Raw genomic sequence first — 16,384 nt, 5'->3', positions numbered from 1 at the left:
AACCACAACAAAAGTCTTTCTCTTTATTTTTTATTGTTTTTTTTCCTCGTGTATTTCGAGTATTGGAGTTTTTTTCAGTTTTTTTTTTTTTTTTCTTTTCCTTTTTTTTCATTGGTATTGGTTTTTATTTCCTCCGTGTTACTGTTCTCTTGTGTTTTATTTACTTTATTATTTTGACGTGTTATTTCCTGTATAGTTCCTCTGTGCTACCTAGTGTTTGTCTTCACCATACAGTTGCTGATTCATGTGTATACCCTCACTAGATATCCTGATGTTGTGGGTGTGTAGGTGTGGGTGTGGGTGAGTGAATGTGTAAATCTTTGCTCTTCTTCCTTGCTTCTCCTTCTTTTCCTTCTTTTCCCACATCGTGTCCTCCTCCTCCTCCTCCTTTCTCGTATCTTCTTATCGTTGGTTTCCATCCTCCTTTTTTTTTTTCCCCCCTCCCGTTGCCTCACCTCCCTTCCTCTCCTCTTCTCCCTTCCCTTCCTTCCTTCTCTCTCTTCCCTCCCTCCCTCCCTCCCTTCCCTCCCTCCCTTCCTCTTCCCTCCCTCCCTCCTTCCCTCCCTCCTCCCTCCCTCCCTCCCTTCCTCTTCCCTCCCTCCCTCCCTTCCTCTTCCTCCCTCCCTCCCTCCCTCCCTCCCTTCCCTTCCCTTCCCTTCCCTTCCCTTCCCTTCCCTTCCCTTCCTTCCTCCTCCTCCTCCTCCTCCTCCTCCTCCTCCTCTTCCTCTTCCTCTTCCTCTTCCTCTTCCTCCTCCTCCTCTTCCTCTTCCTCCTCCTCCTCTTCTTCCTCTTCCTGTTCCTCTTCTTCTTCTTCCTCCTCCTCTTCCTCCTCCTCCTCTTCCTCTTCCTCTTCCTCCTCCTCTCCTCCTTCTCTTCTCCTCTCCTCCTTCTCCTCTCCTCCTCTTCTCCTCTCCTCTCCTCCTTCTCCTCTCCTCCTCCTCTCCTCTCCTCTCCTCTCCTCCTTCTCCTCTCCTCCTTCTCTCCTCTCCTCTCCTCTCCTCTTCTTTCAATTCCTCGCCATCCTTCTTCTGTTCACTGTCCCCTTGAGAGAGAGAGAGAGAGAGAGTGAGTGAGTGAGTGTACGTAGGTGTTCTAAAGCAGGTGGTGAGAACTATGACGGCGGTGTACCATGTGTGTTGCAGAGTGCTGACCATCGGAGGCTCGGAGGAGGTGGTGCTGAAGGTGCTGAATGAGGTGCTTCAGTGCCTGGACGAGGTAAGACACACACACGTACCATGCATCACCTCCGCTGTTAATGGTGTGCCCTAGGGTGCTTATGAGCCTCCTCTGTTTTCTAATGATTCAACAGTGTGCTCTTTTTTTGTACATAATGTGTTTTAGTGTTTATAAGCTTTTGTGTGTTTATTCAGTTGTAGTCTGCTTTTTTTTTTTTTTGCCTATATGATGTAGAGGTGATGTTTTTTATTGTCACTGTAGTGTTAAGCATGGTGGGAGGAACTAAATGATCTCATGACTATCATTTTCATTATTTTTTGAGGTATAGTTTTCTACCAGATGCATCTATTGATTTTACATGTGCCACACAAATAGGGCATTTACCGTGTTTTTGAAGGAACAGCACCTTCCATGCTCATTAGATCATTATGTATGTATATTATCGGTGAAAAAAAATCACACTGATAAAGCATATTAGCTGTGTAGTTATAGTCATCATTAATAAAAGTTAGATTAACAGTTGAGGAGAGGTTCAAGATGCTGGAGTGACCTTGAGTAATGTTGGTACAGGCTCTGCAGAAGGGAAATGAGTCGGACGCCCGCATACTGGTCCACCAGAGCCAGGCTGGGTGCATCATCGGCAAGGCAGGCTCCAAGATCAAGGAACTGCGTGAGGTGAGTAGTGACCGCCGTCCCTCACCGCACTGTTCATACCTCTGCCACCACTGCTCTCCATCCCTCCCTCGACCCACTAAAGCATAACAGTGACATGTCTGTACGCCTGTTCCAACCCATACACATAAACACACAAGGAAATGCACAGTACCATCTAAGGATAGCTCTGTGACCGATTTAGTTGAAGGGAGCCGGGGAAGCTGAGGTAACAAGAAATGGTGACGAGAGCTTGTGAGTTATGGGAAGTTATTGGAGACAACAAAACTCGTGCATTTGGTTTGAAAGGAGTAAGACATAGATTGGGACATCACTAAGGAGTGTTAAAGGTCAGGAAGTGCCTCATTCCCGGGGCATAATGTTGGAAAGAGTACAGCTCGTGGAGAGGACAGATAGATTACTTACAGAGAGCTTGTTTTGAAATTAATCCCTTCAGTACCATGCCGCGTTTTCATATTCACTCTGCTTACTATTTGGCGATTTAACACTGTCGCAATCTCATGTTAGTGATCAAAATAATGAAAACTCTGGCCATTTATCTTTTGACATCCATAGAGCCTTCCTAATGCAAATAAAATCGTCTAACCATATCCAAAAATTTAGAAAAAAAATGCGTCCCAGTACTGAAGGGTTTAAAGATTTGGAAATATTCAGCTTTATTATGCTCACGGGGAAGCCTTAAAGAGTAGCAGCAGCACTGGCGAAGGATGTCAAGAAACCAAGTATAATATTGGATAGGTAAACGTTGATGTATGGAGTGTAGAAGGCTGAATGAGTGAAGTGATTTGATAAAGTGCAGGTATGAGTATGGTACACCCGAGTTTCATGTAGAGAAAGAATGTAACAGTTGGAAGCGTTACCTCTTTTGGCCACTTATAGGAAATGATGGTGATGACATTACGACAAGAATTAGGGAGAATGTATTTGTACTTAGTTTTGGAGGATGAGGGAATTGTGCCCAAAAAAGTAATAAGATTGGATAACGTATGATCAGATAGTAAGTGACGACACACACACACACACACACACACACACACACACACACACACACACACACACACACACACACACACACACACACACACACACACACACACACACACACACACACACACACACACACACACACACACACACACACACACACACACTCACTGATGGGTGGCGCGGAGTCAGCTGACTTGTGTCAAGGGTCTAAGGACAGTAAATAGTATGCCCCTTAAAATACTTTGTGGCAGAGGTGAGACAGTGCAATTATATATATATATATATATATATATATATATATATATATATATATATATATATATATATATATATATATATTATATGTGTGTGTGCGCGTGTGCGTGTATGTATGTATGTGTGTGTGTGTGTGTGTGTGTGTGTGTGTGTGTTATTCATTTTGCTCGTATGTGTACAGTAGAGCGCGCGTTCTTGTAAGTGCTTGCCCAGGGATGACTTTGTAGGTGCATATATGTTTTCAGGATATTTATTTTAATTTAGTTAAACTAACGAGCTGCCTGTGTGATGTAAAATAGTTTGTTCCTTTTCTTTTATTTTTTAAAAGGGGACTGTGTGTGTGTGTGTGTGTGTGTGTGTGTGTGTGTGTGTGTGTGTGTGTGTGTCGTATGTGCGTGCGCGCATGAGGGCGCGTGCGACACGTGGCGCCAGGTGTGTGGGCCTCGGGCAGGTGGCGGCGGTAGTCCCTCCTCCCCCTTTCCCCGTTCCCTCTCCAAGCTGCTCCCCTCGGCTGGCTGGGGCTCGCAGGCTGGCGGTCGGCGGTGTGTGGGGGTACACTTGGTGGGGGGTTAGAGGGAAGGGGAGGGCGGTCGATAGCGGGATTACCCAGGTAACCCGCGGGCCGAGCCTCACTCTCCGCTTGGCCGCCGCCCGCTGCACACTAGCGGCGTGATGGCCTCCCCGCCGTGCCCTCCGTTCGCCAAACTCCCGTGCCACCACTGTCCTAGTGATGGTTTTGTACGGCAATGCGAGTCAGAGGCACAGTCTCGCCATGGCCGCCTCGTCAGTGCTCGTGGCGCCCTCATCGCTACCGGGATAACGGACTTGACCGGGGACTACCGACTTGTCATGTTTAACAGGTAAATTGGATCTAGACCAGTGACGTGTAGTGGTGAAGCAGTGAGTATTGTGAGACAGTGGGCCAGACGGCCAGTGTTTGTGCACGGCGCTGTTCTCTCTACCAGCATATCCACCTCCACCAACACCACGGCTTCCAAGCCACACCCAACGTGGCAATCGATCTCGTGTCTCCCTCACTCTCGCTCCCCAGCCCCAACCCCTCACCACTTACCCCGCGCTCCACACCAATACCACGACCGGGTACTGTTGGAGAAAGCGTTGCAGACGTGGTGGTGTACTAGGGAAGTAGCCGGTATTGATCCCACCACCAGCACCACCGCCGCCACCACCACCACCACCACCATCACCACCACCACACCGCCAGCAGCGGTGGCAGCAATCGCGCCAACAGTAGACCTGTGGTCCATCCACGCTCTCCCTCCCTTCCTCCCTCCTCTCCTCGCATTTCCTTTCGATCATTCCTACTCCTGCAACCCACCAAGTCCCTCCACGTCCTAAAAGACACACCACAACGCCACATGGCACGCCAGAGTCGACGCATCACTGGCCGGATTTCTGTGTCATCACCAACGCTCGCCTCGCCCACTAACGCGGCTCAGTTCCTCTGTGTACCATTGTTATAAACACCTTTCCCTCTCATCCCTACCTGGCCATATAATTATTTTGTACACACTTGGTCGTCGGTACCTGTCTCCCTCTCCCTGTATCCTCCCAGACAACTTGTGCGCCAAATGCCTTCCCTGAATGCTGTATTAATGTGTCACAACTACTTTAGCGTCATCTCATTACTTATGCAAACTATTTTTTACTGTTTGCTTTGCCTCAGTTTTACTGCATTTATATCTCTTCCCCCAAAGTGTTCGCACGTACAATGAATTGTTACTTCAAGGAGCCCCGCTGCACTCGCCGAACATCAGGGAAGGTTAAATACAAGAGTAAGATGTATAGGCGCCAGTGAGTTTCGTGCCCTGCTGTCTGACCCATGGAGGGAAGACAACACAGCCTTTGTCAGAGAGCTGAGTAATTGGTCCCATCTTCGCTAGGTAACCGTAGCAAACTGATTTACCCACCACAGACCAGTAACCCCCACCTTGACCAGCCAGCCAAAGGCAAACTAAACATTCTCGTTGCAAGGGAACAACTACCAAATACTTGACGTCACAAAGAAACAGACAGCGACCACTCCCTCTGGCTATACAAGAAAATGTAGCTTACAAATGTATACACTAAAGGAGCTCGCGACTCGTTACTTTTTCTCCGTCCTTTTTTTTTTTTTTTTTTAATAGTTTTCGCCTTATTGGGTCAGCCATAAGTCTCTCTCTCTCTCTCTCTCTCTCTCTCTCTCTCTCTCTCTCTCTCTCTCTCTCTCTCTCTCTCTCTCTCTCTCTCTCTCTCTCTCTCTCTCTCTCTCTCTCTCTCTCTCTCTCTCTCTCTCTCTCTCTCTCTCTCTCTCTCTTCTCCCAGTGTGTCCGGCATTACGGCCTCCTGCCTCCACTCTCCCGTGCACCGTAGAGTAATGGTTAACGCTGCTTGTGATTTAAGAAGGCAGGGCAGACGGAGATCTAGACAGGCACTAGACTTTTTTTTTTTTTTTCTGAGGGCGGGGTATCCTGAGATCGGTGTATGACTGATGAACGGATGAAATTGTGGGAAAAAGGCCTTTGTCTTGTAGAATCAAATGGTGGCGGTGGTGGTGGTGTGGTTCTGAATATAACACTATACCAGCTGATATGTGGTGGTTTGTCATTCAGCATCCTGAAGTGATGGACTGATACTGTAGAAAGTGTGTGTGGTTGGGTGGGTGTGTGTTGCAAAGTGCTAACCTTTACCATTAAGTTTCTGAAGGTGTAGGCGATATGACCGATAAATATAAGGCTCTCTCTCTCTCTCTCTCTCTCTCTCTCTCTCTCTCTCTCTCTCTCTCTCTCAGAAAAATTACTTTCGACACTGACCCGAAGTGTTTCTATGGGCGCAGGCTGTGGCCTCGCTCATTCCTGCCTGCTCGTTTTGCTGTGTCATGCTGAAAACTTTACGGCTCCTGATTCATAGAGGGCGCTACCGGACAGTAGTCGCTACGTTCACGCAATGCTGGAAGTCGTAAAGGGCTGTCAGGTGTCCGAGGTTCACCGCCCATAACTCATTGTCTCACTGCCGTGCCTTCCTCCTCCTCCTCCTCCTCTCATAACCGGTTCCACCTGGCCACGCGTCAGGTGCCAGGGAGGACGGTGTGCCAGCGTGCTGTACCACCTGTGTTCTCTCTTCATTCACTCATTTATGCTGTGACACGTAATGAGTAATGATGTCGAGATAAATCAGTTTATAGTGTATACGAACACGGTCATGTGTTGAAATGTACTGCCTGAATCCACGCCTCTAGCTCTCAGTCTAGATGCTCGTTATGGTTCCCTGAATTTTCTTTCGTTACGTAGCATCTGAGGAAAAAAATAAATAAATGAATAGATAGATATAGCGAATGAGTTGAAGACCGATGGCTCTGCGGGATGAGAAAGGTTAACCAAGAAGCCATTACTGCTGTGAGCTATATCCTGTCTTGAAGCAAAGTGGCATTTAGCGTTTCAGTGAGGGGAGAGCATTCCTGCACCACGAGAAGGGGGACGCGTGCCGCACATAGATTTAGGTGGAAATAGCTTCGAGAAGTGACCGGGGCATTGTTGGCGTGCGTGTAAGACGGGCAACTTGTGCACAGGTATGGGGCAGTTTAAAAGTCTTAGTTTTATCACATGTGAGTTGTCTTGCAGGAAAGCTTGAGCTGCGGCCCGGCCAGTCAAGAGTTAAAGGGACGCGTGCTTGTGAGTGACAGCCCCGTTTTCTATTAAGGGGACACTGGCCGAACACGTTCCCCGCCATTATCGCCGACAATGGCGTTGGTGGTGGTGTGTTATGTGGCGCTTAGCTGAACTAGACGTCCAGACATTCCTCATGAGGGTGCCGGCGAGAACGTATATTTGAACGTAGGCGTGTGAAGCTATCCGCTGTACTGGTCTGTTCCCAACATTTTGTCTGTCTGCACTAAGAGCGGCAGTAGGGAAGCGAGCGAGGGGGCCGCCCTCTCGTAACTTGGCCCCACCATTAACGACGCTAGTTTGTTTAAGCGGCACGCGTCGCCCTTCATGGAACTCTCCGAAATGACTCACCAACTTGCCTATGCCGCCATCGTGTTTCACCCTCGTTATTACTGCTTTGGCACCCCGAGCCGCACCGCCTCCACACTTTGCCAATCCCAGTGCTAATATATCACACAGAAAAGATACACATGGCAATAAACGTCCTCGAATGTGTGTGTTTGTACACACACACACACACACACACACACACACACACACACACACACACACATATATATATATATATATATATATATATATATATATATATATATATATATATATATATATATATAAAATAGCATTGATGCGAGTTGCTTTTTCTTCTCAATATAGATCCGTTTTGTTTGTATAAGCCTGTTTAGAGTGAGAGGGGGCGCTTTGAGAGCGTGTGGGTGAGTGGGGAGAAGAAGGCCGGGTCTGCACTCTCAAGGGAATCTCTCTGCCTCCCTCATATCGACCCGTCAGCTGCACGCCGACACGTACGCACACCACATGCAAACGTCTTATCCTGACGAACCAGTGCATCATGGAGGCTCCAGCTTGTGGCAGGAGGCATGTTTGGTGCTCCCTGAAGGCCAGAGCTTAGTTGCGCCAAGTTTTCAGTCGCACATAGTGATGGCACGGGGACGACTTGCGAGCCACGCCACTGATGTACTAAGGACCGGAAAGTGTGTGCGTGCGTGCGTGAGGAGTGAGGGAGTAGTGATGCTTTCCCTGCATCTGGCACACATCGCTCTCGTTCCCGCAATGACGACAACGCCTGCCCCTGCCTGCCTCGCTCTGCCACCTTTAAGTTGCTCTCTCTCTCTCTCTCTCTCTCTCTCTCTCTCTCTCTCTCTCTCTCTCTCTCTCTCTCTCTCTCTCTCTCTCTCTCTCTCTCTCTCTAGTGGTGAGCTTATTGTTATATGCTTTAAGAGAAATTATTCTTGATATGGTTTGCACAATGGATGCTGTTTATAGTCTGCTGCAATGATAGGATGCAATTACATTTTTAAAGCCACGGTGATGGTACTTCCAAATATCATTAAACAGAAAACATGCACTCAGAGATTATGTAATTAATTTATCCTCATCATGCTCCATTATGGCTTTGTGTTAACCTCCACAGTAATTTTATGGATTATCATGTGAATGTTAATGTGTATTCTTGGATATGTTTGGAACACTTTGCTTTTCTAGATTTATTTACATGCACTACATAATCTGTGTGGTGGAGATAAACATACCAGTCTTCAGTAGGTAGTATAGCTTTAAGACAGACGGTAATCTTTTCAGCTTATTGGTATTCAGTGTGCAGTACTGGAACATTTTGCATTTTAGTGTTACTCCTGTTCCTTTATTACCATGTTCTGTTCATCTTGTGCTGTTGCAGTGTACTTTGAAGATTACACATGTAAGTCATTCATGGGTACCGAATCTGATAAACACCACATGAAAAGAAAAGGTGAATGTTATTAAGGTCCAATATGATGTGTTTGGTCTTAATTTAAGTGATGAAGTCATAAAGTATGTAAAAAATGTAAGACGCTTTAATGTTTCACATTTTATAATCTTTTTGTGTCTGCATTATTAGGTTCAGTCACCCAAGTCTGTGGGCAGTGATTCTCAACCAGGGGTAAATTGCATGGTAGGGGATAAATAATTGATGTACCTGGTAGGAGGTAGTAGACACCTACCGAAACAATAACTTACTCCCAGTGAGATCTAATAGCACTAGTTCAGGAGGTGCTGTGAACCTTCCATTAAAGCTAGTTGTGATCTCGTTGAATGTTTCCCTTTGTGTCTCACAACTCAAGGGGGTAGTCACAGCCTACCCTCTAAAGACAGCTCTCCTTCTTCACACAAAACTACATGCACTTACCACACATACACCCTTCACTCCAAATCAAAATTTAAAAGAAAAATGGGACCCAAAATAAACAACGCCTCGGAGTCCCCCTCTGGGGAGGGGACCAAAAATGTCCCCAGGTCGGACACCTCTCCTGTTGAAGACCACAAATGCCTTGACACCTCCCTCAACTTTTTCTACATTAACTTCTGCAACATTCGCGGTCTTAGATCTAATTTTCAATCTGTGGAACACCACCTCTCCTCTACTAAACCTCATCTTCTTTTCCTCACCGAAACACAGCTGTCTGAGGCAACTGACAGTAGCCCCTTCTCTGTTCCCTCCTACTTTCTCTATTCTCATTTTCATTCCAAAGCTGGATGTTGCGTCTATGTACGCAACGACTTAACTTGCTCTCGTGCCCACGCTCTTGAGTCTTCCGAATTTTCCACCATCTGGCTACGACTTAACAGTCACTCTCAAACTAAATTCATCTGTGCTGTTTATCTCTCCCTAACTCTTCTGACTATAGTAATTTCTTCGACTACTTAACTTCTAAAGTGGAGCACATTCTGTCCCTCTACCCTTTCGCTGAGATTTCCATTCTTGGAGATTTCAATGTTCACCACCAGCTTTGGCTTTCCTCTCCTTCACTGACCACCCTGGTGAACTAGCCTTCAACTTTGCTATCCTCCATGACCTAGAGCAACTGGTGCAACACCCTACTCGTATTCCTGACCGTCTTGGAGACACGCCCAACATTCTTGATCTCTTCCTCACCTCTAACCCTTCTGCTTATGCTGTCACCCTTTCATCTCCGTTGGGCTCCTCCGATCACAATCTCATTTCTGTATCTTGTCCTATTTTTCCAATCCTCCGCAGGATCCCCAAAGCGAAGGTGCCTCTGGCGTTTTGCCTCTGCCAGTTGGGGGACCTGAGGAGGTATTATGCTGATTTTCCTGGAATGATTATTGCTTCCGTGTCAGAGACCCATCTCTTTGTGCTGAACGCATAACAGAGGTGTTAGTATCTGGCATGGAGGCGTACATTCCTCATTCTTTTCTCAACCTAAACCTTCTAAACCTTGGTTTAACTCAGCCTGTTCTCGTGCTATACATGATAGAGAGGTTGCCCACAAAAGGTACTTGAGCCTTCCATCTCCTGAATCTCATGCACTTTATATCTCTGCCGGAATCATGCCAAGTCTGTTCTTCAACTTGCCAAACACTCTTTCATAAATAGGAAATGTCAAAATCTTTCAAACTCAAACTCTCCTCGTGACTTCTGGCATCTAGCCAAAACATCTCAAATAACTTCACTTCTTCATCTTTCCTCCTTTATTTCATCCTGATGGCACCACTGCCATCTCTTCTGTCTCTAAAGCTGAACTCTTTTCTCAAACCTTTGCTCACAACTCCACCTTGGACGATTCTGGGCTTGTCCTCCTCTCCTCCTCCCTCTGACTATTTCATGTCTACAATCAAAATTCTTCGTAATGATGTTTTCCATGCCCTTGCTGGCCTAAACCCTCGGAAGGCTTATGGACCTGATGGGGTCCCTCCTATTGTTCTCAAAAACTGTGCTTCTGTGCTTGCACCTTGCCTGGCCAAACTCTTCCAACTTTGTCTATCGACTTCTACCTTTCCTTCCTGCTGGAAGTTCGCCTACATTCAGCCTGTTCCTAAAAAGGGTGACCGTTCTAACCCCTCAAACTACCGTCCTATAGCTTTAATCTCTTGCTTGTCTAAAGTTTTTGAATCTATCCTGAATAGGAAGATTCTCAAACATCTGTCACTTCACAATCTTCTGTCTGATCGCCAGTATGGCTTCCGTCAAGGTCGCTCTACTGGTGATCTTCTGGCTTTCCTTACTGAGTCTTGGTCATCCTCTTTAGAGATTTCGGTGAAACTTTTGCTGTTGCGTTAGACATATCAAAAGCTTTTGATAGAGTCTGGCATAAAGCTTTGATTTCAAAACTGCCCTCTACGGCTTCTATCCTTCTCTCTGCAACTTTATCTCAAGTTTCCTTTCCGACCGCTCTATTGCTGCTGTGGTAGACGGCTACTGTTCTTCTCCTAAACCTATTAATAGTGGTGTTCCTCAGGGTTCTGTCCTGTCACCCACTCTCTTTCTATTATTCATTAATGACCTTCTTAACCAAACTTCTTGCCCTATCCACTCCTACGCTGATGATACCACCCTACATCTTTCCACGTTCTTTCAGAGACGTCCAACCCTTCAGGAAATCAACAGATCACGGGGACGCCACGGAACGCCTGACTTCCGATCTTTCTAAGATTTCCGATTGGGGCAGAGAAAATCTAGTAGTTTTCAATGCCTCAAAACTCAATTCCTCCATCTATCAACTCGACACAACCTTCCAGACAACTATCCCTCTTCTTCAATGACACTCAACTGTCTCCTCTTCCACAATGAATATCCTCGGTCTGTCCTTTGCTCATAATCTTAACTGGAAACTTCACATCTCATCTCTTGCTAAAACAGCTTCTATGAAATTAGGTGTTCTGAGGCGTCTCCAACAGTTTTTCTCGCCCCTTCAACTGCTTACTCTGTATAAGGGCCTTATCCGTCCCTGTATGGAGTACTCTTCGCATGTTTGGGGGTTCCAGTCACACAGCTTTGCTTGATAGGGTGGAATCGAAAGCTCTTCGTCTCATCAGTTCCCCTCCTCTGACTAACTGTCTTCAGTCTCTTTCTCACCGCCGAAATGTTGCATCCCTTTCTGTATTTTATCGCCGTTTTCATGGTAACTGTTCTACTGATCTTGCTAACTGCATGCCTCCCCTCCTCCTGCGGCCATGCTGCACAAGGCTTCTTCTTCCTCTCATCCCTATTCTGTCCAACTCTCTAATGCAAGAGTTAACCAGTACTCTCAATCATTCATCCCTTTCACTGGTAAACTCTGGAACTCCCTCCCTGCATCTGTATTTTCAAATTCCTACTTGTCTTTTTTAAGAGGCTTTTCACTGGAATTTATGGGCTAAAGGGGATTTTTGGGTACCTCCTATCTTAAAACCCACCCGCTAGGAAACCATTGCCCCGAGTGAGGAAGCCCAACCTACACTCAGACCGTGGACAGGATTCGAACCCGTGCGCTTGGAGACCTCTAGGATCCCAAAGCACGCATGGTTCCACTGTACCACGGTGGAAACTTTCTTATTTTTGCCCTATGTAAAAAAAAAAAAAAAAAAAAAAACCTACATGATAATTCATTTGAATTGAATTTTGTAAAAAGTGTAAAAAATGTGTGTGTAAGGGGGATAAATGGAGGAAGAAATTAATTGAGAGTTAATGATGGAGAATGGTGGTTAAAGATGAGAATCCCTGCTGCAGGTCAGGGTATTTTGCACCCTAAAAAAGGTGGTTTTTATGGCAAAATACCAAAACTAATGTTGTAATGCAACAAAATTTTACTTCCTGTGTGTGTGTGTGTGTGTGTGTGTGTGTGTGTACTTGCTTATATTGTAAGAGTTTTTGCCAGATATTTAAGATGGTGCTTTCTCTCACCAGGAATGTGGAGGGCAGATCAAAGTGTATACGAACTGCTGTCCCCAGTCTACCGACCGGGTCATCCAGATCACTGGTGACCGCGACCGCACCGTCCTTACCATCACCCGGATAATTGAACTTCTGAGGGAGGTGAGAAAAATACTACTTGTGATTCACTTGCATCCACAAAAAAGATATTCCATTAAGTGCACACCAGGCCACTTACTAATTTTGACCAGTTTTTATTCAGGCATGTGTATCTATAAGCGTTACAATCTAATATTTGTTATTATTAAATCATGAGTAACATTGTTTGTGAACAAAGTTGAGAAGGTTATCAGGGATTTTTCACACTCCCTCAGTAATGGGGTGTCATGAGTGGAAAGTGTGGTGCTTGATGATATGGCACTGGAACTTCCCAATAAAGAATACATTGAGAAACAGATATCTGTTTGAATGTGTTTGTGGTTACCTGCCTCAATGTGTGTGTGTGTGTGTGTGTGTGTGTCTCTCTCTCTCTCTCTCTCTCTCTCTCTCTCTCTCTCTCTCTCTCTCTCTCTCTCTCTCTCTCTCTCTCTCTCTCTCTCTCTCTCTCTCCTAGTTAAATATTTGTGACTTCAAGATGCTTATTTTATTCCAGAGTCCCATAAAGGGAATGAACAATCCCTACAATCCTCACAACTTCGATGAGTTCTTTGCCAATGAATATGGAGGTTGGGGAGAGTCACCCAAGGGCAGATTCCCAGGTGGTCCCATGGGTCGTGGCCCTCCCCACATGGGTCCTGTAGGACCAATGGGTAGAGGACCAATGGGACCTCCTGGTGGGCCACCAGGGGGGCCTCCAGGACCACCACCATTTGGCCGCCGTGGGCCAATGGGACCACCTCATGGTCCTCCTCCTCCAATGCGAGGTCCCCCAAATGGAGAGTTTGAGGGAATGCTAGGAAAAGGCAAACCTTTCATGAATGGCAGTGACCCTCATAATGGGGACCTGCCCACAACCTCAACTCAGGTAGGTGAAGCAAGGTGAAGAGAAAACACCACATTTCAAGGAAGCTTTCTTTGTCCATCACTCTGAATATTAACTTGCTCTTTTATGCATATATATCTTAATTTCTGAGAGAAAAATCTATGGTTTTTTTCAAAGATCTTGATCTTGAAAGTTTTCGTTATAGTTTATTTACTTATACCTTTCTTCTTTTTGAGGAACCATGTATGTTTTAGTTTCCCATTTCATTCTTAAGCCTTGAATTTTGGGAAATAGTCAAGTTAAGAATGCTCTCTCTCTCTCTCTCTCTCTCTCTCTCTCTCTCTCTCTCTCTCTCTCTCTCTCTCTCTCTCTCTCTCTCTCTCTCTCTCTCTCTCTCTCTCTCTCTCTCTCTCTCTCATCAGTATTGTTAAGTCTTGTGACAGGTTTGGACTGTCTGCCTGTCTTGTCTTGTCTCCGTGGCATGCAAGGTGGCTTGAAGAATCAGGAACGACAAACAGGCACTTTATATTCACACTGAACAAAGAGCAGCGTTTTTTGTATTAATCAGTTTATTTTCCTTAATTTTTTTTATTATTTCTGGTATTTTGGTTATATTGTTTATTTTTTAGATTTAAGTTTCCTAATTTTTTTCAATAGTACTTTGTTATTATTGTAATGGTTTTACAGGTGACGATCCCCAAAGATGCAGCCGGCGCTATCATCGGGAAGGGAGGTGCAAGGATCCGCAAAATCCGTTCTGACTCTGGAGCTTCCATTTCCATTGAGGATTCCCGGCCGGGTACCAATGACCGCATCATCACCATCAATGGGAGTGAGCCACAGATCAAACATGCCCAGTACCTTCTCCAGCAGAGGTAAGGACACATTGTTAGATTCATTTTGTGTATTTTGTATCATCTGTACAAATTTAGCACTAAAATTTGTGGTATTAATTTAAGGAATTGATGGGAGAATGGAAGTGTACAAAAGTAAAGGTAAAAAAGAAAAAAAAGTAGAATGCTTCAATGGATGAAATGCAGTACTCTTAGTTAGATCGTCTGTGAAGAACGAGATGACTAACATTAAAAGTGTACATGAAAATGATTGGGGGTTGGTGCAAGAGAAAGAATTTCCAGTGAAGTGGGAAAACAAGAGTGCTGGAGTATATGAAATGAAGAGAAGGAAGGGGATCAAGAACATTAGAGATATAAGGACAATTAATTAAAATTCCATTGTGACATTCTCTATGGCAGGAGTTCTCAACCTTTTGCTTGTTAAGAATCTCCTGAATTATAAGACCATCTAGCCAAACCCCCAGTAATCTGACATTGAACAGAGTGTTAATTTAGTGATTGACACTAAATCAGTATGCAATGGTACTGCAAAGGATATTATTAGATCAGCCTGTTAAATACCCCTGGAAATCTTTTTGTGAACCCCTTGGGGTTTGTGAACAAGTTGAAAACCCTTGCCCCATGGGATAGCCACAGCAGAATAGATGAACAGTCTTGAGATTTTAACAGAGTCACCTCCTTCATTATACCTACAGCATATTTTGTGTCTTCCAAGTTCATTATTTGACTTGAATTTGAACACACACATTATTAACAAAAGGAGAAGTTGTATTACTGAGTCAAATGTATATGCTTATGAAGGATGTATGAGTTATGTGTTGTAGAAAATAGGTTGTTTTGTGTAATGTTAGCAGTATGTGATCTGTTGATGCTGCTTATAAGCAAATTGCAATCCCCTTTTCTTTCTTGAACTTTAGTTATATACTTCTGTATGTTTATGGGACACAAAGTTATTAGCAGTTGCTTGTATGTATTTTGTTGAAGGTAATTGTTATAGGAATGAATTACTGTACATGTTTTTGTTCAGGTGTTTCATTTTAAGATGCAGTAATAAACTATATTATTTCTAATTAGATAGGTTTATGGCAGAATAAATCTAGTAATTGCATAGAAAACGTGTAAGAACTACTGATTTTACACACACGTACACGTGTGCCCGCGGCAAAAACTAGGCACCACATGTTCTGGTCATCAAAGCATAGGGCCAGACTCGTTCTGGTCATCAAAGCATAGGGCCAGACTGTACATAGTATTTGGATAATGGGGAGAGTAATCTTGTAGGGGACGAACTTGCTAACATGCCAGGCTCCCCTCCCCTTCATCAGTGCACCTTGGTGATAATGTTGTAGTATGCCTGATAAGGGAGCTTCAAGGGATTATAACAGTAATTCAGTCACTGGAGAATTGAGAGTTTTACCTAGGCCAATCATTAGTGGTCATGTTTGACAGCTCTGTCAGTAAAGATTGGCACTTGACTCAATGAATGGTGCTCATCACATTTATCACAAAAGATACAGAAAACTTTCCAGTTCCTTTATGTACACTCAGTGATTATACAAGAGTAAAATATTAGGTGACTATTCTTCTGTATCTGAAAGTATTTGCAGCTTATTTTAGCACACTTCTGTTTTTTGTTCCTTAGGTTGCATGGTTTAAAAAAGGAAAAAAAAAAAATTGAATTTTGTCCCTAACTGGTTCTTGGTGTGTGTAGGTGGCATAGATGTATGCTTGAGTTGCAAAGACTGCTCAGTGTTAGGTCTTGATCATATTGTGTGTGACACGAGTCTTTTGTGTGCTGTGTGGTTGTGGGATATAGTTTGTTGCCTTTATTATTGTACTGTATGTCTTTTCTTTAAGGGCTTTATTTTGCCCCTGTATATTTCTGTGTGTGTGTGTGTGTGTGTGTGTGTGTGTGTGTGTGTGTGTGTGTGTGTGTGTGTGTGTGTGTGTGAAAAAGAGTGGGGGGGGAGATATTGTATTTGTCACAGGGCCTGGACAGTATAAAAAAAATCTTGCCTTTCTAAAAAGGACAGTAAATATGTTATTACAAACACTTGGAAGTTTTCTGTATTGAGAAATAACCTTTAATCAAATTATTGGATAGGATAAAAATTATAAAGATAAAGATTAGTGTATATTGTAT

The 16,384-nt window shown here is 44.5% G+C and overlaps 1 protein-coding gene across 9 annotated transcripts in view; it reads left to right on the top strand.

The window, feature by feature from the left end:
• Window positions 1-16,384, top strand: part of LOC123517782 (heterogeneous nuclear ribonucleoprotein K-like) — a 172,971-nt gene that overhangs the window by 145,101 nt on the left and 11,486 nt on the right. For 7 of the 9 annotated variants that reach the window (XM_045278241.1, XM_045278240.1, XM_045278243.1 and 4 more), the window contains 5 exons: window positions 1,143-1,215; window positions 1,747-1,851; window positions 12,439-12,567; window positions 13,058-13,429; window positions 14,066-14,262. In XM_045278241.1, the coding sequence (XP_045134176.1) occupies window positions 1,143-1,215; window positions 1,747-1,851; window positions 12,439-12,567; window positions 13,058-13,429; window positions 14,066-14,262 (876 nt within the window). Of the gene's footprint in view, window positions 1-1,142; window positions 1,216-1,746; window positions 1,852-12,438; window positions 12,568-13,057; window positions 13,430-14,065; window positions 14,263-14,540; window positions 16,185-16,384 lie in introns of those variants that run through there. The other 2 variants (XM_045278239.1, XM_045278238.1) reach the window with 2 other exon arrangements.

This window comes from Portunus trituberculatus, chromosome 42 (assembly GCF_017591435.1).
Source record: "Portunus trituberculatus isolate SZX2019 chromosome 42, ASM1759143v1, whole genome shotgun sequence".
Taxonomy (NCBI): Eukaryota; Metazoa; Arthropoda; class Malacostraca; order Decapoda; family Portunidae; genus Portunus; species Portunus trituberculatus.
Note: the sequence above shows the minus strand (reverse complement) of the source record. Positions and strands in the feature narration are given on the sequence as shown.